The 27554-nt window shown below is 40.0% G+C and overlaps 1 protein-coding gene across 3 annotated transcripts; it reads right to left on the bottom strand.

The window, feature by feature from the left end:
* Positions 1-29: 29 nt before the first annotated feature.
* Positions 30-26922, bottom strand: UBP1 (upstream binding protein 1). Of its 3 annotated transcripts, XM_082192859.1 has the most exons (16): positions 26311-26921; positions 21594-21745; positions 20388-20464; positions 18367-18472; positions 17854-17960; positions 17411-17563; positions 17201-17311; positions 16594-16701; positions 12029-12135; positions 11026-11080; positions 10014-10107; positions 7794-7884; positions 7001-7113; positions 4406-4548; positions 2321-2372; positions 30-1734 (listed from the first exon to the last, which is right to left on the bottom strand). In XM_082192859.1, exons 1-16 carry the CDS (start codon positions 26421-26423, stop codon positions 1697-1699), a joined length of 1620 nt encoding a protein of 539 aa, XP_082048985.1. In that variant the 5' UTR covers positions 26424-26921; the 3' UTR covers positions 30-1696. The 3 variants fall into 3 exon arrangements, 2 of the variants coding, with proteins under 2 accessions (XP_082048985.1, XP_082048986.1); XM_082192860.1 differs by lacking the exon at positions 16594-16701 and having other exon boundaries at positions 26311-26916; XR_014212344.1 differs by lacking the exons at positions 30-1734; positions 2321-2372; positions 4406-4548 and adding an exon at positions 7481-7614 and having other exon boundaries at positions 26311-26922.
* Between the last annotated feature and the right edge of the window lie 632 nt (positions 26923-27554).

Raw genomic sequence — 27554 nt, 5'->3', positions numbered from 1 at the left:
TACTTTGCAAGTAAGGAAAGATACAATCATTATTGGAAAATGTTTTTACTGAAATTGAAATGTATACATCTTATTTAAAAACAAAAAGCAATTTGCTGGTGCCATAATTAAATCCAAGTGAACCAAACTACTGTACAGCTTTTATAATTTAGTGACATTTTTCAGATTCTCCACAGATTAGAAAAATGAGATGATGCATCAAGTCCATTGAAGACACCCGAGTACAACCAAAATAATTTATAGGCAAGAAAAACTCAAACAATGAAGTATGCTCACAAACTCTACTCTCCTTCCCCATCAGTGCAGAATAGTCCAGGTCATGGGGGGTGGGGAGTAAGCCCTCATCCTACTCTAGGAATGAAACAACATTCTTAACATAAAGACTTAACCTAGGCATAATTATAAATGGGAATTAAGAACAGTATTTGACATGCTGCTCTTCCCACCTTCAAATATTCATTACATCAGTTAAGATTTTAGCTATTTGATTAAGGGGCAAGCCACCTACCATGACGGAACAACCAGCATTCTCTGTCTGAATCTCCCACAAACCTATATTAATGCAGAGCAGACATGTGCACCTGTCCTTGGGTAGTTCTCTGCTCTTCAGCCAACATTTAAGGACATTTTTGCAGCTCATTCATTAAGTTGTGCAACTGCTAATCAAGTATTTGGTTGTATGGAAGAGGCACTGTAACTATGGTTTTCCACAACAGTCAGAGAAAAACAACAACGAACAGTTCACACATGGGAAGATCCTGGTCTTCAACTAGAGCGGTAACCAAAATCAACGTTTGATTTGTAGATTCCTGCTTAATGCTTCAGAATAGTCCCTTGGTGCCAGTGACATTCCCTTTTTCTCCATGAGGAAGTCCCAACTCACTACTATTAATAATAGTGTGGTTCAAAAAGTGAAACACTGAAATGCTGCAATAGTGCTTTATAGAAAAACTAAAAAAGACATGATGCATAGGCAGATTTTCTGTAACATGCCTATTACAAAGCAAAGTATTGTACCTCACAGGATTTCTTCTTATCCTCTCAAATAGGTACTGATGATGATGCGGTCTGCTGCATGCTTAATTTTCGTCTGGCTAGGACTTTCAGTAAGTCCACCTTTTGACATTTACACTTCTTACATTCACGCTTATACACAATTTACACAGAGGATGCTGTTTTGACAGCTTTACTCTCAAGACCCAAAACCTGATTGCTATCATTTTTTACTACTTATTTCCACACAAATTACTATGTGCTCTGCTAACATCAAAAAATAAAATCAGCATAAAGGTACAAGCGAGTAATAGACAAACTGGCACAGAAAGGTAAATGCCCAGAATAAGTTTACATTCAAACTGGATACAGTGTAATAGGAAAGCAGTAACGCTTCTACAAACTGCATCTACTGGCCATAGCTTGCCTTAATTTTAAAAAGGGCAAACACCTTTGTTTCCTTTGTTTTTTTCCATGCCTGTACGTTAGCTATTCCGGCATTGTTACCTCTTATGAGGACTTTTGGCTATGGCAGTGGGAAGTTCATCTACTAAACAACTCATTAGAAAGGTCACCTTGTGTTTTCAATATGAAACATTCTATACGGTGAAGTCAGATCCCTGAAGAGACGATGTTATTTGTCATTCTTGAGCATGACTTCATTCTATACTGGAATATCAGTCCATTATATTGTATGGCAACATCACTTCAAAATTATATGGAAGCCTTCGCCATTTTCAGCTGTAATTCAAAAGGAGCCATTATTTAAATTTATAATAAAATTTTATAATGAAAGCACATGAATATAAAAAGCTATTAAAAGTATTTTCTAGGGCCCATGGAACTGCCAAACTATGGGTTCCATAAGACCTTGAAATCAGGACTGTTTCCGTTCTACTCTACAAAGACAGATGTCATCAGTTCTTATGCCTAAGTATCTCACAATTCTGGAAAGACTCATTCAGCAAAAATTAAATACTTTGAAAACATTTTTTCAAGTGTAACTTTAATAGTTTTAGTTCCTTTTTCTTTTACTGAAAGATACCTAAATGGCAGTATATAGAGTGGTTGAAAGTAGTCCAGAGTTCAGGAGAAGCAGGTTGCAACTTTAAAACACATTCAATTTCAGAACACAAATAATGGAAGGTATTTAAAGAGAAACTGAATGTTAAACATTTAAATGCAAGTCTGCTTTAACTAACGTACTGCAAAAAACTACTGGTAAGTAAAAAATGCAGGGAAGCCGGTGCATCACATAGGCAGTTTTTAAAACTAAGCTAAGGGTATCATTTTCAACACTGGGCTTTGTCCCTTATTATTAGCATACCTTTTATTGTGGTAACTAAGAAGCAGCTTTCATCTTCAAAGTTTTGAACCATCTAGGAAGAAAGACAATTAAATGCAGCTACACGCTGGCAACATGCATAGCAGTGTACCCAAGTTTCATGCATCACCCAAAATTGCCACAAGGAGAGCCAAGCTGTTTTACAAGCCTCAGTGTTTGCTCTCCTCATTTCAATACTGCTGCTCTAGTAAAAAAGTACCATTATTATGTTTGCATGGTATTTTTTTAAAAAATAAAACTCTACTTTGCTCAATGACAAGTGACAGTGATGTGGCCATGTGTGGGTGTCTTGGTCTTTATATATCTACGAACGTAATATAATTGTGCAGACCCTGCTTGAATATTTGTGGTGTCTCTCAATCCCCTGCTTTACTTAAATTTCTGCTGTTGTTTTAAGCATCCACTTCTGCCTTTTCATTCAGCTTCCATCCCTCAACTGTGCCATGCGAGAAATAACGGATGCAGACCCCTCAAATATTCCATATGCTCACACAATGTATTTCACTCTTCTGTCTTCAACATGAAGTTCCAGGTTCAGTGTAGTAATTTAAAAGAGATTATTTCATTAACAAGCAAACACTCCTATGTACAAGAGCCATGAACTGAACCTTTAACCGAACAAGCTAACTGGCAGGCTTGCTCTTGATATTCTGTCTTAAAGCTACATTACATATCAGCATGTGCTTTGGGCATAAATGGGGCTGCAGAACAAGAGAGAGGATGAAGCATGGGGATGGCCTGTGTGCAAGTCTGAACTGAAAAAAGAGGGTTGCAAAACAGGAGTGATTAGGTGGCACAGCAACAGGGGTGAAGATAAAAGCAGGGGCATTAATGGGCCTGCAGAATAGGAGGGGGTGTGGTTGCATAATTGGGTGGAAGTTGAAAAGGGTGCTTCGTAGCTGCAAGTTGTGGGAAGGACGAAGATACAGAAGGTTACCATGGAGTGATCTGAATTAAATGGCAGGGAGTTCCAGAAAAAGAGTGGTGGTGGAGGCACAGACATGGGGGGGGGGTGAAGGTGAAAACTGGCACAAAGCAAAGCTGCAGAAAACAGAAGTGACGAAGTGGCTTCAGAAATGGGTTTGGGAAGGGGAACCATAGGGGATTAATAGGGGAGTGGCAGAGAAATGGATGAGTTTATGAATAAACAATACTTTTATTTAGATTTCTAACCCAATGCTCATTAAAAATAATCCCTTATATATATATTAGGTACTCAAATTTATTTGATACAAACAGAACTGAAGTACATTTTAGCATGGGTTGTCCCCAGCACACAGAAATGGTGTCTGATCCATTGTGCTGCTAAGGCAAATGCAGAAATCATGTATCCCCACCCATCAACAAACAACAGATATTTCTCCCTGTTCAAAAAGGAAAGTGGAAAATTCCTTTGAGAAATCTGTCCCTAGCAGCAATACGTAATATAATGAATAATATTTTCCACCTCTCCCTGCTGCAGATACACAAATTATGGATTTACTGGTATTCTGGCATTTCTCCCATTTAAAATACATTGTCAGCATAGTTTGGGATAGCATAATTAGAAATGCCTCCCTCAACACATCAACTGAGAGAGAAAAAATGTAATAGACCAAAATCAGATTTCATAGAATAATAAAATGGTGAGAACTGCATAGTTAAAAGTCCTGGTTAATTAGATTTAATATTTAAATTTTATTTTTAATATCCTGCTTTGCTGCTATAGGGGTAGCAAGCTTTGAAAGTCATCACCAAAAAGTCCATATTTTGTGGATAAGGGTTTTTGCATTTGTTGGCTCAGCAGCACCATTATGAAATTTGCCCCAAACTTTTTTGGGGAAACTTCTTGTCTATGCTAGAATTTAAACAAGCACAGAAACAAGGCATTGTGAACTCTAGAGATTATTTAAAAAATAAAGCTCGTGGGAGGTTCAAGAGGGATCTCAAAAAGAAGTTTGAATGGTTTTCATTCTGACAGCAGGGACCTGGGGTATGGGTGGCTACTATGAACAACATGCCCATGGCTGTCCTAACCCTTCACCCGAGCGCCCAGTATATAGATATATTAAAAACAATGTAATTTACCTGGTCACTGACGAGAATATGGATGCCAGTAGGACCCTGTCTGTAAACTTGGTTGATCTGATGCAAAGGAATATTGAACACCAATGCAAGTTTGCGCATGACTTCGGAGGCAGCCATTTCTTCCAAATAGATTGCATGATAAACTAAAATAAAAATACCTTTTAAAGTACTCCTACAATGTTCCTTCAGCACAGACTTTCCATCACTATTTTCTTTGTGAAAGTTACTAGAATCTGTATTCTAAAAAACTAAATGCCATTCACAAAAGAAAAAAAACAGAGTATTATTATCAATTATATCCATTTTATAACCTGCCTTTTCCCCTGACAGGACTCGATAAAAAGAAGAATCATTAAAAATGTGGAAAATAATTTAAAAATTGATAGAATTAAAATTGTAATCAGATATAATATCTGTTGAAAACATACAAATAATTACAGTAAAAACAACACAGCACTACCCTTTCATTGAAAGTTCACAGTCAGTGCCCAAAAGCCTGATGGAGCAAGGAGGACAAATCCAAGGAGCCAATTCCAGAATCTGGGAGCAGCCACTGAGAAGGTCCTTTCCCACATCCCCACCCAATGTGCCTGTGAGGGTAGCTGGACCGAGAGAAGAGCCTCCCCTGAAGAGCTCAAAACTCGGGCAGGTCTGTATGAGGGAATACGGTCTTTCAGACAGCTTGGACCTATGCCGTGTAGGGCTTTACAGGGCATAAACAGCACTCTGAATTCTGCCCGCAAAGAGACCAGAAGCCAGTGAAGCTGTTCTAAGGCGGCAGTCCATATGGTCAGCAATCTGGCTGCAGCTCTTTGAGCCAGTCGAAGCTTCTGAGCACTTTCCAAAAGCAGCCCCACAAAGACCGTGTTACAGAAATCCAAACAGGATGTAACTAAGTTCGAAAGCACGTCAAAGTGCAAGTAGATAAATAGGTACCACTCTGGCGGGAAGGTAAACGGCGTTTCCGTGCGCTGCTCTAGTTTGCCAGAAGCGGCTTAGTCATGCTGGCCACATGACCCGGAAGCTGTACGCTGGCTTCCTTGGCCAATAAAGCGAGATGAGCGCCGCAACCCCAGAGTCGGTCACGACTGGACCTAATGGTCAGGGGTCCCTTTACCTTTACTAACTGCGGCCAAATCATACATAACATTCAAGGGGCTTGGTGCACTTGCGTTAACTGTAAACACACTTCCCAGCCACCACAGAAATAACAGCATCCATGTTTGGTGTCTCAATTTGATTCAGCACAACCTCGATACCAATCCTTTAAACAGGGCCCAGAATCCTAAGCCATCATTGGCTCCCATAAGTTCCTGGAACTGAGCCAAGACACAAGTGTGTTCTGCCTACACGGTGCTCTGAATGAGTTCCACATAGCCAGAGGGGCAGCGTACAATGTCTATGTAAGGGACACACATCATTCTGCATCATCCTGCAAAGAGGTATTTCCAGTGCCACTTCATAGTGCATAGCAGTTGCTATGGTTTCTAGTTGCTGCAAGCAGTTAAGATCCTGTTCACCCAGACAAATAAGATTTAAATAGATGCAAACCTTACACCATCACACTCTGTTCATCCTTTCATGTAGCACTTTCCATTTGTCCCTGTTAAGCTCCATTTTACTTAACATTTATATCAAGATGCTAAAAATTTAGCTTTTCCTCTAGCGTTTGCAATTTCCTCAGTTTTGTTATCTGCAAATTTGAGCCCTTTGCGTAGCTCATTCATGAAAATGTTAAATAGCATCACATCTGGGACCCCTTATAGAATCCTACACTTCAGCTGACTAGATCCTATGAATCCAAGCCGCATCTGTTAACAGCAGTTCCTTTTCAAACTTTTGTTTTAAGAAGGCTGCATTGTGGGACAAGTTAAAAAGATGTGTGTATGTCTAGTCTATGCCAACTTTACATTTCTGTTTTACTAACTACATAAAAAATGGGAGCAGTTACTGCCGATCTGGTATGATTTGTTCTCAGCATGTCAAATGATAGACTCTATCTGTAACTTTACCCCTCTCTTTGGTGCTTGCAAGTTGTTTATCCTCACCAGTATTTTTCTGTGTATTAGCTCTCTGCCAGTGTGAGTAGTTTATAACGGACAGAACTATTGGCGCTTCCGCAGTACAGAGTAGAAATGTAACTTTTATTTGTTCCAAACAAATACTCAAAAAACCTTCAGCCCTAAAGACGGCTGTAAGTGATGAATAAATCCTCCAATGTATACAGTGGTGCCCTGCAAGACGAATGCCTCGCAAGTCGGAAAACTCGCTAGATGAAAGAGTTTTCCGTTTTGGAGGTGCTTCGCAAAACAAATCTATAGGCTTGCTTCGCAAGACGAAAATGTCTTGCGAGTTCCTGCGGTTCCCCCCCCCCTTTTTCTAAGCCGCTAAGCCGCTTATCAGCTGATCCAATAAGCTGATAAACCGCTAATAGCGCTAATCCTCTAATCCGTCAATGGGCTTGCTTCGCAAGACAAAAAAACCGCTAGACGAAGAGAATCACAGAATGGATTCTTTTCGTCTTGCGAGGCACCACTGTATAGTCCCATATAGTAATACAGTTGATACTAAAATAAGCTCCTGACAGACACATACCATATATTGCACCATTCCTGCTCTCTCCACTGCCTGAGTCTTGCTGCCTTTCAAGTTGTAGACTTCTTGATTGCTCTTGGCATACATAGATTGTTAGACGTGGCCTAACAGACCTGGAATGTAAGGGGGGAAAATAAATACTCCTGTACAAAATAAAATGGACGTATGTCATTATGTTTTGTTACTTTAACACTATTTTCTTTACAAACTACTTCACATTTGAGGCAAACTATCAAAGATTGTTTAGTCTGATGACTCATCTCAGAACCACTGAGATTTTCTAATGGTGAATTAATCTTCAAACTTAAAGCAATTAGGACACTGGTGTATGGTGCAATTTTGTAATATAACTACTTGAGTAACAGAAGTAACAGCAAGTTAACATCATCTATTATGCCAGCTTAATTCATAGTTAGAAATCTGCAATTGTTAATATTTAGTAGCCATGACCTCAAGAACTTTAGGTTGGTTATAGCTCACCTAAATGAGAAGATTTGTCTCTTGGCAACAAACCCATCCGTCTTCAAGAAATCAGTACTGCCCAACTGCATTGCTACCAGTCTTACAGTCTACCTTTGAGCTCATCAGTGCCTGCATCATATCTGTGGCCTGCCCTGAAGGTGTACAACAAAACATTCTTCTTTTGAGCACAGTACTTCCAACTCCTGCATGAGCTCACACAGGCATATGCCAATCGAAAATCTAAATTAATATCTCCCAAATCCCTCTAGTCTAAAACAGACTTTCGTACAAAACTGATGCAAGCAAGAGTTGGCACAGGGATAATATTTACCTTGATTTAAGTGCATTGTAAAGCCGAATTCCATCAGCTGGACCACAGATTTGTACCAGATCTTCTCTTGTGAGCTTCAGTAAATCAGCACCTGCAGAAATAAAGCAAAATAGCATCCATATAATATATAGATCAGAATGCAATGTCCACAGTTGTAATATGCCACTGTTGCTTAAAGTGCATCTCCAAAACATTTAGCTGAAAGGAGATATGCTCAACCTTCCAATTCTGGCAACAAGTTTCGTGGCTTCAGGGACTTGGCTGAACAGCGGATTTTCTAACTTTGTCATTACGGGCAACACTTCATTCACACTGCATTCATATTCTTATTTATTAAATTTCTATACCACCCTTCAAAGATCACAGGGTGGTCAGGGTGCCAAGAACACACACTCTAGATCCTGCCCCCCCCAAACTGGACAGAGCCTGGAGAGAGATGGATTCATTATAGACCCCCCTCCTCAACTCTCAAGTTCTCCCTGATGCTGCACAGAGTACTTGGGTGGGCAAAGCTGGGTGAGACCAACTCCATCTTGTTCACCCATCCAAGCCTCAGCAATGCATATTCAGATCTAACAAGGATCCCCCTGCCAGCCCCTAATATTAGTGTGTCACACCCACAGAGCATTTTCAATTACAGTTTTCTGCCAACAAATCTCAAGACTCCTTACAGCTATCCGCCTCGGGTAGCAGCCAACATTTAGGAAAGCTCCCCAAAACTTTCAATTAACATTTAAAATGGTTAAGGGAGGGGAAACATTCTTGTTTTCCCTTTGGACTATGTTTTCTCTTCTCCAACTTCTCTGCTTTGGTCTCAACTGTGACATCTGTTTCTCAGGTTACGGTTCTGTGTTGTTTACCTCTTGTCTTGCTGCTGCCACTTGGGATAGCAGCTGTTTTAAGGCAGAGACTGAAGCTGCTGTGTTTTCTCTCCTTTTCTCCATATTCAAAGGAAACTGTGTTAAGGTTCTAATTATGCCTCTACACAATAATGACTGGGGTTGGAACAACAAGAGAAGGCTGTAGCAACAACCTGCACTATTTTCACTATCCACTATTCACATTTACTCTCAACGAGTGTGCATTCCAAAGACATGCTTGATCAGTGACTAAGCATGAAAGAAGGCAGAAAGTTCACTTCCAGCATATTATTTGGTGGGGAGGAATTCTGACAGACACTCACAACTCAACTAGTAGCCTAAAGAAACAATCCACAGAGAAGGCAGACAATCATAATTTTTGGTACAAAAGAATCCAAATAGTATCATGCTGCAACTGTTGCTATTAAGTTGGTCATATAAAGGGCACGGCATCAGGAGTGAGCAGCAAGATGGCCAACTTTGCAGACGACACAAGATTATTCAGAAGACTTCCAATATCATGTTTTTATGGAAATAACAGCCATATCTGGAACACCACATATAGCACATCCCAAAAGAGATTTTGTACAGAAATAATCAAGTGTTGGAGCACCTTCCCCACAAAGGAAGCCTTGGGGGATTTTTAGAAGATAACTAAGGGAAAACATGGCGGAAGTGCTAAAAACCATTGACTGTGTAGAGCATAGCATAGCTGGACAACCTGTGACCCCTCCATAAGCTGCTAGACTACAACTCCCATCATCCTTTGTTTGGTTCTGTTTCCCATCCCAACATACTTTAGTGTGATGTGATGTTTTTCCTACTCTCATATGAGAAGTCTCACCCAATTAAATAGATCAACAACAAATACAGGACAGAGGAAAGTACATTGAACACAGTTACTTTCCAAAACTTCCCAATGGCACAGATGTTTTAAGAGGGGTTTAGAAAATTTCATGAAGGACACTACTACTTCTTGGTTAAACCTTCATGCTTCAGAGGAAATATTCATTTACTGGTAGGGGAAAATAGGAGAAAGATGCTAATTGCACAACTTGTTTCTTGACTTCCCAGAAGTAACTTTTGGAAATGGGATGAACCCTTAGCCTGATTCAGCAAGGCAGTTCTTAAGATTATAGTGAAGAAGGGATGCTGCAAGTGTGTCAATAAAAACGATAAAAAATGCTGGAAAGAACTGACAAGGGAAAAAAGAAATCGGGTTGAATTTCCAATAACTAGCAAAGTTATCTGTTAAATCTATATTGCTCACTTGACTTATATATCAGAAATACATGAAGTCCCATGGGATGAAGAGCTACTTTGAAAAACAAGCAAACCTAAAAGTTGATCTTGTAAGTACCTGAGAAATTTGAAAACAGCCTTGTGTAAGTGGAAAATCTATGTTTAAGCAACCATTGTTGGGCTTCTTGGATTGTGGCCAATGGATGAAGTTGCTGGGGGGAGACAAAAAAAATTACTTAAATCTACATTTTATATGGTAATATGCACTCTTAGGCTTTTAAAATACAATATTTTCTTTCTAAAAGTATTTCTGTACCACTATATCATAAAATATCTGGGTGTTGTAAAACAATAAAACACCATTTAAAGCAATATGAATACTCATCATAACTAATAAAACAAAATCCAGGAACACTTGCAGTTTCTTCGCCACCACTCTCTCCAAAAACCTTCCCCTGAGAGGATGACTGGCAACTGGCTTTTAATTATTACACACCATTGCGTCTAGGGTTGGGTTTTTAAAGGATCAGCCACACCATTGCCTTTTTAAGGGCAGATGGCAGAACCTAATCAGGCAACAATGCTTTCGTAACGCATCTGGCTATTCTACTCTGGCCAAGAAGAGCAGTGATCTAAGACTGCGCATGGCCAGATGCCTCACTTTAAGGATCCTGTCCACATCAGGCTGCACTGACTGGAGCTGATCCCATAACACTGGACCAGACAAAGCGTTGGACAACTGGGCTGGATTTGCTGTGACAGCGGCATCTAATCACTCCAAACAGGAACAACCTTGTCCTTCAGTTGCCTTGCAAACCACTTGCAGCTAGGCACTGTGTGCTCCAGGGGTCTGCCCCACAAATCTGGGGTAACAAGTCCCCAGACAACATGGAACTCTGGAGCTGACTTCTTGCAGATGCAATGGATGCAAGTCAACTGTAATGTCATTGCCTTCAAGGCCATGTGATAGACACAATGTATCAGCTTTCTATCAGCTTCGGAGTGAGATTTCCACCACTCTTTGTCCAGCCCATTTCATCAACCCCACAGCTCCTCAGAATACCAAGGAGCAATGCATTCTATCTACATGGTATGAGGGATTCCTGGTAGCATGAGAAACTGGCACTCACCTCTCCCGATACTTGAGGAATTCCATCTCCTTGGTGATTTGGAGATGATGAATTGCTAGACAGGAAAGGATGCGGAAAGGAAGATTACATGATTATTTTACTTTTATTTTTGGAAGCTATAAGGCTGTGACACAGAGGCACTCCTCTCAAGTATTTTCCTGCCAGCAAACTTCCCACTGCAAACTCAGGCCGGGATGGAACTTCATAAATTTAACAGAGCAGTTTTGGGAGTTCAGTGCTAGAATTCCAACTAGGAACCATCTCCAGTGCATGTGCTGTTTTAAAGTGCATTTATCTGTCAGCACCTCCTGCACTGAACTGCTAGAAGAGAATGACCAGCAATTTTATAACAGGTACATTTTTGATGTCTTAGTGGCAGAATTTTACACTAATCTCTAGTCAATACAACAAAACACAACACTGCCACACACTTGCAATAGGACTGGATTCAACTTCCAGACTGAAGACCACAAAATATTGTTGTAACACAAGAATGTTTCTCCTTATCCTGTACTTAGAATAGGATTGGTAAAGGACATTTTACTGCCTGTGATAAAGTACAAGTTGCCCCCCAGCCCCAATAGTCTACAATGGAGTCTGAATGATATGGTTTGTTTACATACCACTTTTTAGTCCAAAGGCCTCCAAAGTGGCAAACAATATTTATATTAAAACAAAAGCAATATACACTAAAAGTACAATACATGAAACAACTTAATCAAAACAATATAAAATAGTGGCAGACTTTTCAATGGCTGATATGAAAAAAGGAGGACGTCCCACTAAGAGCAGGAGACAACACAATATCCTCTGTTGCACTACTAAGCTAGGAATGTTGACAAGGGTTAACCTGTCTCTTCCATGTTTGTATTATAATTTCTTGTAATCTGATTATCCCGAGAGAGATAATTAAACGCAAGGAAATCACATACAAGTCCCACAACATTGTTTTCTTCAGTCTTAATCTTGATTTAAGATACGTCATGCTAGAAGAGAAGCATACCTGTCTGGGACACTGTAAGTAGTACTATGTGGAGTAGAGGCAAACGTCGGAGTTGGGGTAGGGCTACTGTTCACAAATGCAGTCGATGTATCAGGCCACGGTGAACACTAGAGAAAAGAGAAACATTAAAACAGCAGTTTTATAATTAAAGCTGGGCTTCACTTTGCAAGAGAATAACTCTTACTTTTTCAAAAGCTCTCTCTACCAGTCCTCACTTATTTTATCATATAATTATATATTTACTATGCATGCATACAACTCAAGCTAAGTCACTAAAAGTTTATACGTGCCTTGTGATAATGAATTTAGTAATTACTTCCCCCCCTACAAACAGAATCTGTTCAAACCTGCATTTCTAAATCATTCCATAAACTGATTGTTTGTAGTGAGTGACTAACAAAAACAGGAAATTTTAAGGTAAGTCCACGCATTACCACTGCTCAATTTGTTCCAGTATAGCTGGATGACTCTGTAGGAAATACCCAGAAACTGCTCATGTACATTGGTTTTACTAGCATGGTTTCCTCCAAAAGAACCATGGGAACACAGAAGCCTACAAGGAACCACAAATCTCTCACCAAAAACTCATTCCAATGGTTTCCTATGGGAAGCCATGGTAATTTAATAGCACTGAAACAAACCTAAGTTTAAAATTTAGATGCAGGTCCACAAAACTTTATGGCATCTCAAATGTGCACAGTGTTAAGCACCCAAAAGCATGAAAGGGGAGAACCTCACTCATACAGCAAGGAACTTTAGCTCTCCTGCAAACAAAAAAGAACTTCTCATTCACTTTCTACAACCAGTTTTAGCAAGCTGCATTCTGCCTCACAGAAAGGGAGGGGAAACAGCAACACAACATGGGGAGAAACTTTCCCCACATACTTTAAGGAAACATGCACTCCAACCAAGGGCACTGTGTGCCAGCTCCTATATCCAGAATGCATTACTTGATCAGTTGTTTTTTTAAAGGTCTAACCTAGTTTATCTAATTCTGAAGCATTGCTTTGAACCATTGAATGTCTGGAGGAGGATTCTAAGCATGTTCAGCTGAACAAGTTTAGATTCTTCCCTGTAACTGGAAGCCACAACTTACCAGGGTCCTCATTTGCAAGGGATTGGTGGATCATATGCTAAGCTTGGCATGATTAGGGTGGGTGGGAATAGAACCATGCATACCTTGTAGTATCAGTCCAAGGTCCACCATCCTACTTTCAAAAGCAATCTGTCAAATGTCTTTGGACACTCACAGAGTAGGAACATGATAGTGATCCATTGTTTGCGCCCAGTATCCAGTACTCAAGAGGAATACCACCTGCATTTTCTTATCAGGATGAAACCATGCACATTCGGAAGAAGGCTATGAATGCCAATTTCATAACCCTTCTCCCTCTCTCACACATACCCTCCAGGGAAAAGAGAGCAGAACCATTCTCAACAGGCTTTTTTTCTTTATTCAACAAGAAAATAGTTTCAACAAGCCTGAGAAACACAGAGTTCTGTGTTTTATTATTTACTATCATTACTTCTAAGTACAAATATTATTAATGCATGCTCTCTCTTTACAGGCAGGGAAAGAACTTCATCTCAATTGAAGCACAGAAAGCAGAGGGGGAAGCTGGCATGTACAGGTGGCTTTTTTCATGCCTTTGGTGCACGATGGGGATTAAGCCCCAACTCTAGGGCAACAATAAATCATGTTCTGATTTCTGACAAAGCAAATAGGCATTTCAAAGATGTGCACCCCACACTGAAGCTACACCCAAATATGCATGCTTGCATTTTTTACTTCCAGATGTGAATTCTAAGCATTTTTAAAAAAAAGATATATTCTCTTTAAATGTACTAGTTTAAAACAACATCAACAACTGAAATAAGTATAAGAAGGTGCCACAAAGTTTCTGGGTGCCTGAAATGTGAAGTTTCAGAATTTGTTTTGATACAGTATGTATTTTATATTACATTATGATTGCTTTCAATATACTAACTGAATGATACTCCTTCTGAGATTGTAATCCATGCTGCCTATGATTAAATGGGACATTTTAGATCAATAATTTTCTCAAGATTAAGCAGAAATTAACACTGGATTAAAGCAAATGCATTCTAGCTGAATAATTACTGCATTTTAAGGGTACTGAATTTTAAGGGTGCTATCCTATAGTCCCTGGGATGGTTATACCAGAGACTAAGATTTTGCAGAGCTCTCTCTCTTTCTCTCTGTGGGTGGAGGTCTGCCGTCCCACTGCTCCTGTGTAAGCCTGTTGCTTTGTCCACCACAACCAATCCTTCCCATGACCCAGTAGAATTGTATACCAATAATTATAAACAGAAAGCTTCCTCTGTCAGTTAAAAATTAAAAGTTGATAAAAGCTTTGACTGTCTATCTCTATCCCTTTAACTTTTTACACTACCCCCCTTACCTTTTTAGGCTGCACATTTATGGTAAATTTAAGATATAAGTATCAGTAGCCTTTATGGCTTCTGAAATTACACTTAAAGTACACATTTGATTCTAAGCGAAAGTTTTAGATGTTGACCACTATTTACTACATGGACCTCTACTCAAGAACTTAGCAGTGATTTATTTGTAAATGTTCTCTCTATTTTGTATTACTTTCCCTCAGATATGCAATCTTCTGTTTCCAACCAAAGGAGCCAACTGTTTTTATACATGATAGCAGCACAAGTTTGAACAGCTCTTTCAGAAGAGCTCTTTAGTCTTCTGCTATTGTCATGAATGGACAGAAGAGATTTCCAATTCTCACTATATCTTGACCAAAAGGACACTGCTGAAACCCTTATTGAAAGCATCAATGCAAAAGCTATGAGAAAAAGAGGACACGGTAGAATCATGTGAAACCTTGACCAGCCTAGTGGGGGTAGAAAACGTTTTGGGAAAATTCAGTTTAGAGTAGCAAGACCCAGGTTCAGATCACCACCAGCCATGAAGCTCAATGGATGATCTTGGGCTAGCTGCTATTTCTCATTCCAATCTACTTCACAGGTTGTCATACAGTGAAAGGAGCAGGAATGGCACAAAAAACATTTAGTGGCTTTTTAAAAGGAAGGTTTTGGGGTTTTTTGTTACCACAAGATAGCACTCAGTGATGATTGCCATTCTGTAAGCCAACAAGAGCTTTCCACCACTGACCACCTTAGGGATAGAAAGCGTTGGCATGCTACATCAGTGATAGGGAACTTCTTCAGCCCGGTTGGCTGAATCCCCACCTCCCTGAAGGTCACCTGTCATTTGCTTGCTGACAGAGCTGATCAGCAAGGCCTGCCTGAAAAGGAACAACTGAGAGCACACTGTATGCTCCCAACCATTCAGTTGCTGCCGCAACTTTACCTACTCCACATGCAATATCACATATCCCCCATGTATGAGAAGTCCAAGTAGCCTCAACTAGAAGCCAGGCACTTATGTTTCTGGTACCACACTCTGGAATACTCTTCCAGTAGAGATTTGGCATGGCTTACTTTCAAATGTCTTATGAATTATTATTATTTTTTATGCCAGACAGGTCTATTCAGTTGTTTACTTTTAATTTTTTTCAGAATGAGCCAGCATTTTGTATTGATTTTCTGCATCTTACATTTATTGTGTGGTATACATTGTTGGGTTGATATTTTATATGAGTATATAATAAGATATAACATTATATAATATATATCATATTATTATATAATAATATATAATAAAATAATTCTTATTTTTTACAGTAGATAATCAAGATAGCTATATAGGGAATGTACAAGTGATTTGGAGAAAACAGACAGTGGGTCAAATTAGGGCCCCTGCTGAAATTCAAAGTGCCAGTTCATAGGAGAGAGAATGTTACCATTCAAATGTATTGTCAGTCTAGCCAAGGACATTTTAACAGCTGGTTATGCTTGAACTGGCTCTTTCACTGGCAGCTGCTTTCATGCTAACAAATGGAGAAGGCCTATTTTGTTGTGTGTACAAAGGGAAGAATAAAGGCCTACATAGCATTATTCAACTGTCAGTTTGTACTTTTAAGAAGTGTATCATATAAATATTTGCATATTGAGCAAATAGATGATTAGGCCAAGCTCATTTAGGAATTTAACAATAGTATTAACAAATGGAAAGCCATTAATAAGGAAAGCAAAGTATTATTACTGCAAATAGTTAGACAACACAGAGCCATGGAAAAAAAATAGTTTGTGGAAACTTACATGTGAAAATAAAGAAAAATATATCTCAACTGAATGATATTGCTACTTCTCATTCCATTAATTACAGGAGAGAAAACAATTGTTAAGAACACAGCTATTCAATAAAGCCATTTCAGGTGTAAACTGAAGCTCTTGCTTTTATTAAGAGTCACAGGCCTGCTGACATTTTTATGTGTTAGATTTAGGAAGTATTTCTCACTAAGATACAAGCATGAAGTAATTTGTGGGTAAACGAAAGTGCACGAAATTAAGCCAAGGCAGACAAAATCCTTGTTTTTTAATCTTGGATGATGGAAATTGGTCCTATATCTAACACTGCACAAGATAACTTGCACAATGAAAAGTAAGCAGAAGTCCCTTACACTGCCTCGCTTTGCCAGAGAATCACCGTAGTCTGCTGGCAAAGTCCGCTTGCTGGACTTTTTCTGCTCATGTTCAACTGCATCTTCAATTATAGGCTCAAGCCTCATCTGGACAAACACCAAAGATGTGGATCAATTTCTTTTCATTATACAGTGAGGAAAATTTAAAAGCCTTTTAAAAACTTCTGCAATCGTTAGAAAGCTATAGGAAACTCACTGGTGTTTAAATAAAAAGAAATGCAAGAACCCAGTGAGGCTCTGCCCATAAATTCAATAACTTCTAAAATACAGCTCTGGGCTCAAACCAGACAAGAACAAAACAAATCCTGAGACAGTTTTCTTTCAGCACTGAAGGGCTTTTAGACATGTATATGAGGTTTGAGCAAAGCTAAATATTTTAAGAAAATATATATTTCTACTTGATCCTAAGTCTTATGGGTCTTTGTTTCTTTGTCAAAGACATCTGTCAAATGAAAAGCCTACTTTTAGATATATTTAGCTTATGACCCACCCCTTGACACTCCCTAACTCATTACTTAGATTAAAGTATGTTATGTGTACTATGCGCCATTTATCTCTGCAAATGAAAACATTTCAGTATTATTACCTCTGTGAGAATTGTAGTGTCATACGAAGGTTGATATTTTTCTTTTTCATGAGCAGTTCGTTTCTCCATTTTTTCTCTGTCTGTTTTCTGTTTTCTATCTGCCCCTTTTGGCTAAAAATTAAATTACACACAGAAATCAAGCTTTAGAAAAATAAATACTAAAGCCTCTGTACGCCAATTTCCTCCCTGCTGTTCATTAACATCTCTTACCTTAAAAACTTTGATTTGGCAGCTGGCCGAATGCAAATGATCAGTGTATTCTCCATTTTCTGTCTGTTTAAAAGTGTCAACCTGAATCCTAAAAGGAACTCCTTTTTCACCCCCATGTTTACGAGGTGTAAATTCAGTACTGATACAATGTACCTAGGGGTTAAAAAAAAAAGCCACAATATGGTGTTAATTTGTCACTACAGTATTACAATTTTCTTTTTATGGGAGGGGGAGTAAACAATTTGTAATCTTCATTTGAGAAAAAAATTATTTTCAAGATTTTGACAATTATTTAACTTCTTGCATACAGTACACAAGAGTGATGTTACAACTAAGAAGAGCGAGGACTGTGTTTCAGCTCTTTTAAATCATTAACGATCACCAACATTTCTTTCCCACCATTAAAGACTACTATCATTTCTTAAGAAAACAAATCTTCAAACCTGAATAAAGGCAGATGTTCGTTTTCCAGGATCCCACAGAAATTCAACTGCATTAAGCTGGCTTGGATTTGTCTTTATATCGATTACTCCAACTGACATAGGAATATCTTAATAAAATAAACACAGTTTTTTGAGGGAAACAATGCAGTGAAGATTTCATTTGCACATTTTTATCTTAAATAATGTTCTCTTAGGATAGATTGAGAGTAGCAATAATGAACATGCAGAAATTTAGTTTAAAGTTTCAAGTCTTTTTTTTTTTAATTAAAATACCATCTTTGTGCTTAGATAACACCATCTATTAATTGTTACTAACAGGGTATCTCAAAATGAATGAGAGAATTTCCAATGCCCTTTGTGGTAATCTACGTAATAATGCATTATTTAAAACATGTACAATTCAAATTCTACTATATAGTGTCATCCCTGACATATAGTACATCAGAAGAGTTAACACTTCTCTTGTTAATTCATCTCTTCATATGAAGAGGCTATGTTAATTAACACACCTACCTAAATCAAGTAATCTGTCTCCAGGGCGATTCCACTTCCAGCCTTCAAGTTGCTGGTGCTCAGTATACTGCAGCCTTCTGTCATGGAACACAACTCTTATAATACTCTAAAAAAAAGATGACGGATATCTAGTTCGCAGTGCAAACATGCGCCAATGCTATGCCCACCCAAATTTTCCTACTGCAATGAAATCAGACACAACAAGAGCCATGCTTCCTTTTGGAGTAATGCCGAAGTATACAAAGCTATGAGCTTCTCGCAGATAGCCTGCAGAGTGACAATATCTTAGGTTTAAACTAACTTTGAACATTCTGATGATTCTCTACCTGGTTATGTGCACTCTCTCTTCTATCAGGGTGATAAAAGTTCCTGAATTATTTGCAACTCAAAGAGCACCAGAGAAAGGGGTATCACAGAATCATAGAGTTGGAAGGGACCATGAGGATCATCTAGTCTAATTCTACCTTGATTTCAAAGAAAAACTATACAGGCTGATGGGACTGGACAAACCTATGTGTTAGCAATATAAAACTGGAGTGGGGCATACACAAAAAAGAAGGGGGAAGATACTGACGTGAGAGCAAGTGAGTCTGTACAGGTTTTAGAAAACAGAAACTGTTAAAAATTATATTCACTAGAAGCTGCAACCTGGATTCAGCTAGATACAATGAAAATTTAATCCAGATTAGCCGATGTGGTATCCCCCAAATATGACTGGACTACTCCATTTTGAATTTTGTAAATATCACACCAGTTAAGTAGCACTAGTATTCAAAATAAGGAAAATGTCACCTATCAGTTACAGGCTCAATAAATCCATCAGCAAGTTCCTCAGTACTTGTGCTTTAAAATATGATAATCCTCAAGGACATTTCTTCCAGAGTGAGAATATGCACCCAGTTTAAGAAAAAAACATACATCTCATTCTCTGCTTCGCAATATTATTCTTCCTTTCAGAAAACAAGAAGGGAGGTAAACAACCAGGCTGGAAATATACTTGTATAACTCAACTAAAATGGGCTCATGTGCCCTATGACATCCACTCTAAATTATTTTGTCGACTGCAGCCCTAACACTGATTTAGAAGTCTCAGGTAACGCCAGCAGAGTGGAGGACTGGGAATCATGAGAGCCAGGAGTTTCCTCACCCACTTGCCAGGCAGTTTAGGGTATGTTTTTCTTAAGGTGATAAACATTCACAGCTGCTGTGACTAAAAGAAGCCCTAGGTGTTAGAAATTCATAATTCTTTCTCTATATTAGTTTTCGTCTGTCCAACAGGGATTTTCAGTGAGTATAGTTCACAAGTATAGAGTGAAGGCTATTTGGGTACTGAATAGTGATGGGTGTCCTCACCCCATGTCAAGACTAGCTCAGAATAAGCAGAAAGGGGAAACACATCAAATTTTCTGAGCCAATCCAAATTTTAAAGTGTTGTAAAAGCTCCAAAAGCTCCTATCTGATCTCAAATACAGAAAGCTATTATAGCACCACTAGTACTGAGCCACCTTTTAGGCAGGTATAATAACCTTTTTTAAAAAATCCAAACCCACATGTATTAAATTCTGCAGAGTATTCTGAACAGTGAGACTTCACACAAGGTAATTTTTTCCTTCCCACAACTGAAAAGTGAAACTAAAAGGTAATTAAATAATAGTTACATATTCTTAAAGATTCTTCACATTCAACAGTTCTTGCCTTTATACATCAGAGTGAACTATATATACTTAAATTGGGGTAGGAGGATTTAGAGCTGAAGCACGCAGTTCGGACCTCAGCCCTGGATGGTCTAAAAGGTTCCCAGGAAGAAATGCTGGAAATGCAAAATGACATCCTACACCGGCATGAATTCTTTGGGGATGTCCAGACCTATACTGAAACTTCTGCCATTAGAAAGTGGGTGATGCATTCTCTCTTTGTTGCAGTTTTAAGAGCCAAAACAGGGAAATGTTGTCATTGGAAGTAGCTCCAATAGCTACAAAGAATCACAAGAGACAGGAATCAAGACTGAGCCAGCAACATACCTTCACCATTTTCCCATTGATCTCTGGCATATCTCCCATTTTTCTATTATCTAACAGCCGGATTTCGTAGGACTGACCTTTCAAAGGGAAAAAAATAATAATTTTACTTATGTACAGCCTACATTCTTATAGACAGCCAATGCACAAATCAGGATGGACATAACTGTAAGCAACCAGTGATTTAAAACACACTACAAGAGATGGAGAAGCAATAACAGAAATCAAGCCTTGTAGTCACCAGGCTGAAACCATCCTAGTACAAGTAAATAAATATCGAAATTATTCTCCTTTTTGTGTTTCCCATTCATATAACACAAATAGTCATCTATGAATAGTTATGTGACAATCTGACACTTTCCTCAATCTAGTATTAAATTTAGGACAATGAACACTGATTCTAATTTATTAAAATACTGCATCAAAGTATCAAAAGAACAGTATTTTTTCCAATATTAAAAAATGAACATATGGAATAAATCTTATCCCAATACAGAAATTTAAAAGCAGCTATAAATGCAGCTTAAAGAGCAATGTACCACAATCCCCGCCCCATGAACAAAGTTGAGGAAATGAATTTTCTTAAATGTGCCAATGTATTGGGGATCATAGGTAATCTCATAGGAACACTTTTTCCTTAACTTAATGCACTTCCTAAAACACCACGTTGCCAAGATGACTAAATTACACCAAGCATTCCAAGGAATGTTTAGGAGAATATATTAAATGCCAGAAGGTTTTGAATCGAAAACAATGCATAAATAATGTTAGAGGTCTAAGAGCTCTCAAAAACTTATTTCATACCCCACAAGCTATCTTCGTAGTCTAAATTTTATTTTATTTAGCAATACTATTAACCTTGACTGCAACTGTTATTTCTCAATAGAACTTCAAGTCTGGCTTTTTCCTAAAGAGAAACAAAGAACACTATCATATGACACCATTCAATCTGATGTTGGGATTAGCCAGCATCTAGAAAAAACCACACATTTCCTGTTAATGGAAATGTTTGTATTCCAGTTTCATAACTATAAAATCTAATGCCTTTCCTTGTTGTCTCTCTATACATACCAGGATACCAAAACAAGCACAGATATTTACAATGAGCAAGTATTTTGAACAACAATTATTATTTCAGACATTTAAAATTTATTAAAATGTAGCCATATACAAGAGCAGCAGAAGTCTGCTCAGAGGAACAATGCTAACCTTGGTTTAAGTAAGTAAGGGTTTCGTCATGCAGTTTGACAGCTGGAGACGTTGCAGCACACATAACATACTGAAATGGTGGGTGTTTTGTGTCACTGTCAGGTGGAAGGCTGGAGTCTTCTTGCTTGAAAATGGGCAGTGCCAGAACATCACTGAAATGAGAACAGGTGACAGTGTTAGATCTCAGAAGCCTTACTTCTCTTTGTTAGCAACAAGGAAATTACTCAATGGGAAGACCAGTGGTATTCCAGCTGGAAGCGGCAGTCCTGTTTCCAGGAAAACAGTATGCTTGAATACAATTCTCCTTCTGAATGTATGCTGAAACCCCAGCAATATTATTCATTTATTTGAATGTAAGTATTTTTACCCCACCTTTAAATTGCTTCCTGTAAGGCAGCTCATGTAACCAAAATAATTATGAAATAACAAAACAATTAAAACACAGTATCTAGAGTATCCAATAGATTATAAAACACAGCAGCAAAAACCAAAGAGCCAGCAAGAATAAGTTTTAAAACCATATAAAGTGGAATATAAACCATGGAATAAAAGGATCTTCAAAGGCCATCTAAATGGAAGAGGCAGCATGCTGAATTTCCTGGGAGAGAGATCCATAAAATGCAGCCTTTTCCTTGATACCAAGAGTGAGTCATGCTATGTTTGTTATACAGCATCCCACAATGGCAACCTAACTCTAGAATGAAGAAAAATATGTAAACAGTTGTAAATTACAAGTAGCCCCATGATTATGTAACCACTTATAGCAGAAGTTAACACCTTATCATTTAGCATAACAGATATTTCAGGTGCTATTTAATGCTAGCTTCTCAACAAACAAAAAAGTTACACATTTGGGACTTTGTTTTAATTTATGTAGTGAATCTTGCCCATTCTTCATAAGCACTGTTGTAGTTACATCAAGTTGATACTAAAGAAACAGAAGGAAAAAAATGCTGACATTGTTTATTTAAAACTAAAGATTCCATTACGCTAATAGCTTACAAGTCCCAGACAACATGGTGAGATACCATCTGCCTCAAAATCTCCAGGGATTTACTCATCAGCCCTACAAATTTTTACTATGTGGGCCAGTCTGCTAACTACCGTTCATCATGTACTCAGTTACTTCACATTAACACATGGCATCGTTTTCAAAACAAGCAGAAGTATTTCAACTGAATTCTGGATAAACAAGCATATAAACAACACTTCCAAGCAGGATTTACAAATGATATGTCAATGCCAGAAGCTGCACTACAATCACCTTTTTCAACTTCAGATAGCATTAGAAACAAGAGAAAGAGCAACTCTCATTTTTTAAATTTTTTTATCAATTCAATATTGAAATCTTACTGAAACAGCAGTTTTAGCTCATAACAGGTAGTTGGGAACTACACTGTGCACCAATCCAGTTTACAAAAGTCTGCCTTAAATCATGTAAACAAAAAGCAAACACCATTTATCTAGTATAGAGAAACTTCAGTCTATAAAGAGTGCAAGCCAACAAGTGTTAACTGATATATCAGCTAGTGAGCCACAGATGCAAGTGAAACCCAAGGTACTGGCTACTCTTGACGAAATCTTAACTGGAAACAGAGCTGACTTACCTAAGAAGTCACCTTCTTGCTACTTACCATCTGTGGTTATCTGAATGTTCTAGAAGGTTATTCTGAAGTACTAACACTAGGGGACCAATTTAGTCACTAGTATTTCTCTGCAATATACGAACTACCTCGTCCTAGACAGACATTTCAACTACTGTACTGTACAATATCTGATGACCCCCAAAACTCACCACAAAGGTTTAGTCAGCTTGCTCTAAAAAAACCCAACCCTGTTTAAGTGGGGGGGGGGGGAATCATTCCACTTGCATCATTGCCAGAGAAAGGGAAAAAATCACACAACAAGGTACTTACTTTAGATACCTGTTGATAACCTCAAACTAACAAAAGAGATTGTGACATAACTAGCACCTCAAAAGAAAAAGAATGGGATAAAGAAATGTGGAGGCAGGGCATATAGCCATGTATTCTTGTCAAAATAAAAAAGCAATCCATAGCTATGGTTTACACAGATTCTCTTAGACTTTATTTAATTTTTATCCCACCTGTTAGCCAAAATGGCTCCAGAGAAAAAAGGTATCTCCCCTCAGGCTTGCAATATAAAATGACATAACACAAAAGAAAAAAAATGGACTGAAAGGGAGGGAGGGAAGTGCAACAGCCATTCTTCACATAAAGAATAAATAACTTAATCTACTATTTGATTACTTCATCAGAGAAGGCCAAATTCCTAGACGTGTGTGGCTTACGTACTAGTTTAATCAAGTTACATAGTTATAAAGGTCAAGTTATACAGATCAAGCCTTGGAATACTGGAAACATTGATAACTACAGATGAGGAGAGATTATTACACTTGGATGAAATTCCAGTGACATTTATGCCAACAGTTCCTGATAAATAGGTACTGCTCCAGCAGGAAGGTAAAAGGCATTTCTGTGCATTACTCTGGTTTGCCAGAAGCGGCTTAATCATGCTGGCCAGGAAGCTGTACAGCGGCTCCTTCGGCCTATAGAGCGAGATGAGCGTTGCAACCCCAGAGTCATCCACGACTGGACCTAATGGTCAGGGGTACCTTTACCTTTTTATATATGTATGTCATGAGGTCCTCGACTGCCCCTCAACAGTGATTGTTTTGTTTAGATGGCCCGAAGTGAAGGCAAGACAAATCCCTGACTGTACTGTGCTTCAGAAATATCAGAACTTGCTGCTGTCCAGTGTCTCTGAATGTCAGCTTCAAAACCAATAATATCATAGTCCCTCCTGAATTGGCAGAGATTGGTGGCAACTACAACTTTGGGCTGGCTCCCAAAGCCGCTCCGAATTTGTGCACTCCAGAGATCATGGATGGTGGTGGTGGGAACTGCAGTGGCAAATAGATTAAAAATGTGAAGACTAATCTGAGCAAGTATAACAAATCAGTGTTTGGATACCATTGTGGGCTGGATCCTCATAAGCTGTGGTGTATAGGTAATTCCCATGTCCAGGAACTGAATAGGCTTCCTTGTTCTGGATGAGATCACACTGCCTCTGAAGGAGGTACCGTATTTTTCGCTCTATAACACGCACCAGACCATAAGACGCACCAGACCATAACACACAGACCATAACACGCACGTAGTTTTTAGAGGAGGAAAACAAGAAAAAAAATATTCTAAACGAAATAGTGGATATATGATTTTTGTGGTTCAAGCTGTGGCCACAGACATGTGATCTGACAGCAAGTTTGGAGTAGCCCAATGCAAAAATCCTGAGGATCCATGTGGATCCATGCTTTGTAACCACGGAGGAGGGAAGGAAGGAGAACCATGGATCCTCTGCTCACGACTGCAGCAGATCCCCCCGGCCATCCGCAGGCATTCGCTCCATAACACGCACAGAAGTGAGTGTTGTGGTGCAAAAAATACGGTACATAGCTTGGGACGCACCTAGAGCCATCACTATTGGTGGAGGTGCAAGTGGCAAAAAGTACTTTTTACCAGCTTCAGCTGGTATGCCAGCCATGGCCATCCCTGGACAGGGATAGTCAGGCCACAGTGATCCACACCATGGTATTCTCAAGAATGGATTATTGTACCACACTTCTAGGTAGAGCTACCCTTAAGGTAGGTTGAGAAGCTGGAGCTAATGGCTAGGCAGTTAAATGGAGTAGCCTACTTAGGAATGCATTACACCAGTTTTGAAGGAGTTGCACTGACTGCCTAGAAACTATTATGTTAAGTTCACTTTACTTTACTTGTGTTGACAAGCAAAGCAAAGCCTTTCTCAGAATCTAGGTATCTAATGGAAGGATTTCTCCCATATACACCTGCCCCAGACACTGAGAACTGGTGGGGATTCTCTTGAGAGTGCTGTATTTGCTTGGAATCTGGTATGCAGAAACTTGAGAAGTTACCATAAGTTAGGCCTTTCCTGACAGCAGGACTCCCAAGCCGGAGGTCAGCTCCCTTGTAGTAAGGTTAATGCTTAGTAGGAAATGATATGCAGTATAATGAATGGGAGACTTTCGAAAGTTCTGCCCCACCATGTTTAAAATAACGTTTGTAAAAAAACAACCCAGAAGCCTTTCTTTTGGGAATTATAGGGAAAGAACTACATAAACTGTATAGAATCTTATTCATGTACGCTATTACAGTGGCAAGAATGTAAAATGGAAAGAAGCAGAAGTCCCATCAAAAGATGAATGGATACAAGAACTTATGGAATATGCAGTAATGGCGAAACTTACCGGAAGAATAAGAAATCAAGATAAACTTTTTATAAAAGAATGGAAATGGTTTACTGAATATTTTGCAGATAAACTGTAAACATATAAGAACACTGACAGGATTATTGTAATAACCTGCGGTTTCATAACAGTATATAGATGAATAAATGAGCCAATCAAGTTAATTTGGAATATGCGGAAGATGCCAAAAATAAATTTAAGGAACCGCAGAAAGAGGGGAAAGGCAGTCAAGTTTTGAAATGTTAAAAAGATTGTAAAATTAGTGAAATGTATAAACCTGAAAGCATAAATAAAACTAAGAGAGAGACATAGAGGAGGCGCCGCGCCGCTGCTCCGCCGAAGGGAAGGCCGCCCACTTGCCGCCCTGCCGCGGCCCAGCTCCGCTCCCTCCCCGCTCCTTCCACCCCGCTTGCCGAGGGGCCGACCCACCTCATGCTATACGCGCCGGCGCCCAGCTCTTGCCCGATGCCGGAGAGGCTGGCGTCGAAGTCGTGCGCGAGGCCGGACTCGATCACTTCGTCCATCTTCAGCACCCACGCCATCTTCCACCGGCGGCCTCGGGGGGAGGTGGGCGTGCGGGCAGGTCGGCCTGGGCAGCGGCAGCGGGGCAGGAAAGGAGGCCTCCTTTTCTTCCTCCTCCTCCTCCTCCACCCCTTTGCGGCGAGGCCTCAGGCCGGGCGAAGGAGGAGGAGGCCTGGACGGGAAAGGCGCCGAGGAAGCGCCTCAGCCCCGGGGGAGCCCTTTCCCCTCCGAGGAAGCGGCGCTCGCGGGAAGCGACGGCGCGGAGGAAGCCGACATCCTGCGCTTCTCTCTCTCTCTCTCTCTTTCTCCCTCAGGCCGGGCGGCTGCCTCGCCCGCCGCCGCCTCAGCAGCCGCCCCTCAGACCAACCGCATCAGCGCCGCCCTCGGCTGCCACCCGCCGCCTCGCCAGCCCCAACGGCTTCTCCGGCAGCCGGAGTTGTTCCGGCGTCTCCGCCTCCTTCCTGGTACGTTGCCGCGGCGGCAGCAGCAGCGGCGGCGGCAGCTGCCGAGCCTGCGCTAACATGGCGCCCGCCTCTCCTCACAAGCGTCGCCAGGGCGGGGCGGCGGTTGCTCGGGGCCTCTCGCGAACGGGCTGACCAATGCGGAGGGCCCCTGGCGATGTTGAGCCAATCAAACGAGGCCCCCCTTCTCTTCCGTCGCGGGACGCGAAGGCCGCGCGCTGCCTACAAGGTCCAGAAGGCTGCGCAGCCAGCGCAGCTGTCGGAATAGAGGCGGGCGCGTCTTACGGCGACGGCGCTGACGCAAGTTGCGTGCGGCCTCTTGTTCGCCTCGGCGCGGCCGCAAACAACGCGGAACTTTTCGGCGGCGGTTGCCGCGTGGCCACGCGATTCCGGACGGCTGAACGGATTTAACGTAGAGCTTTCGAAACGCTCCTTGACGGTCGCTATAGCAATCGAGCCCGTGACTGTTTTGAAATTCAAAGCTTCTGCAATAATAAACAGTTGAAAAGCAACCGTCTATCGAATAATCAGACTTTCGAAAGTTCTGACCCACCATTATATTTTATGAAGCTTAAGCATTTTTAACACATACAGTCAGTCAGAGCACAATTTCGAATTTTTCTCTTATTTCTATTGACTTCCTGTACGAGGGGCTTCACAAATCCCAAAAGTCTGCCTTTTTGCATATCT

The sequence above is a fragment of the Podarcis vaucheri genome (genome assembly GCF_965113315.1).
Source record: "Podarcis vaucheri genome assembly, chromosome: 12".
NCBI lineage: Eukaryota > Metazoa > Chordata > Lepidosauria > Squamata > Lacertidae > Podarcis > Podarcis vaucheri.
This window is presented reverse-complemented; position numbering and strand designations above follow the sequence as displayed.

What these genes read in the sequence shown, in the direction of transcription:
- UBP1 (XM_082192859.1), bottom strand. Translation starts at nt 26,423, where the DNA reads ATGGCGTGGGTGCTGAAGATGGACGAAGTGATCGAGTCCGGCCTCGCG. An exon ending in CCTTACTTACTTAAACCAAG is followed by an intron (nt 20,465 to 21,593) that starts GTTAGCATTGTT and finishes TCCCTTTGAAAG; the next exon opens with GTCAGTCCTACGAAATCCGG. An exon ending in ATATTCTCGTCAGTGACCAG is followed by an intron (nt 2,373 to 4,405) that starts GTAAATTACATT and finishes CTTTCTTCCTAG; the next exon opens with ATGGTTCAAAACTTTGAAGA.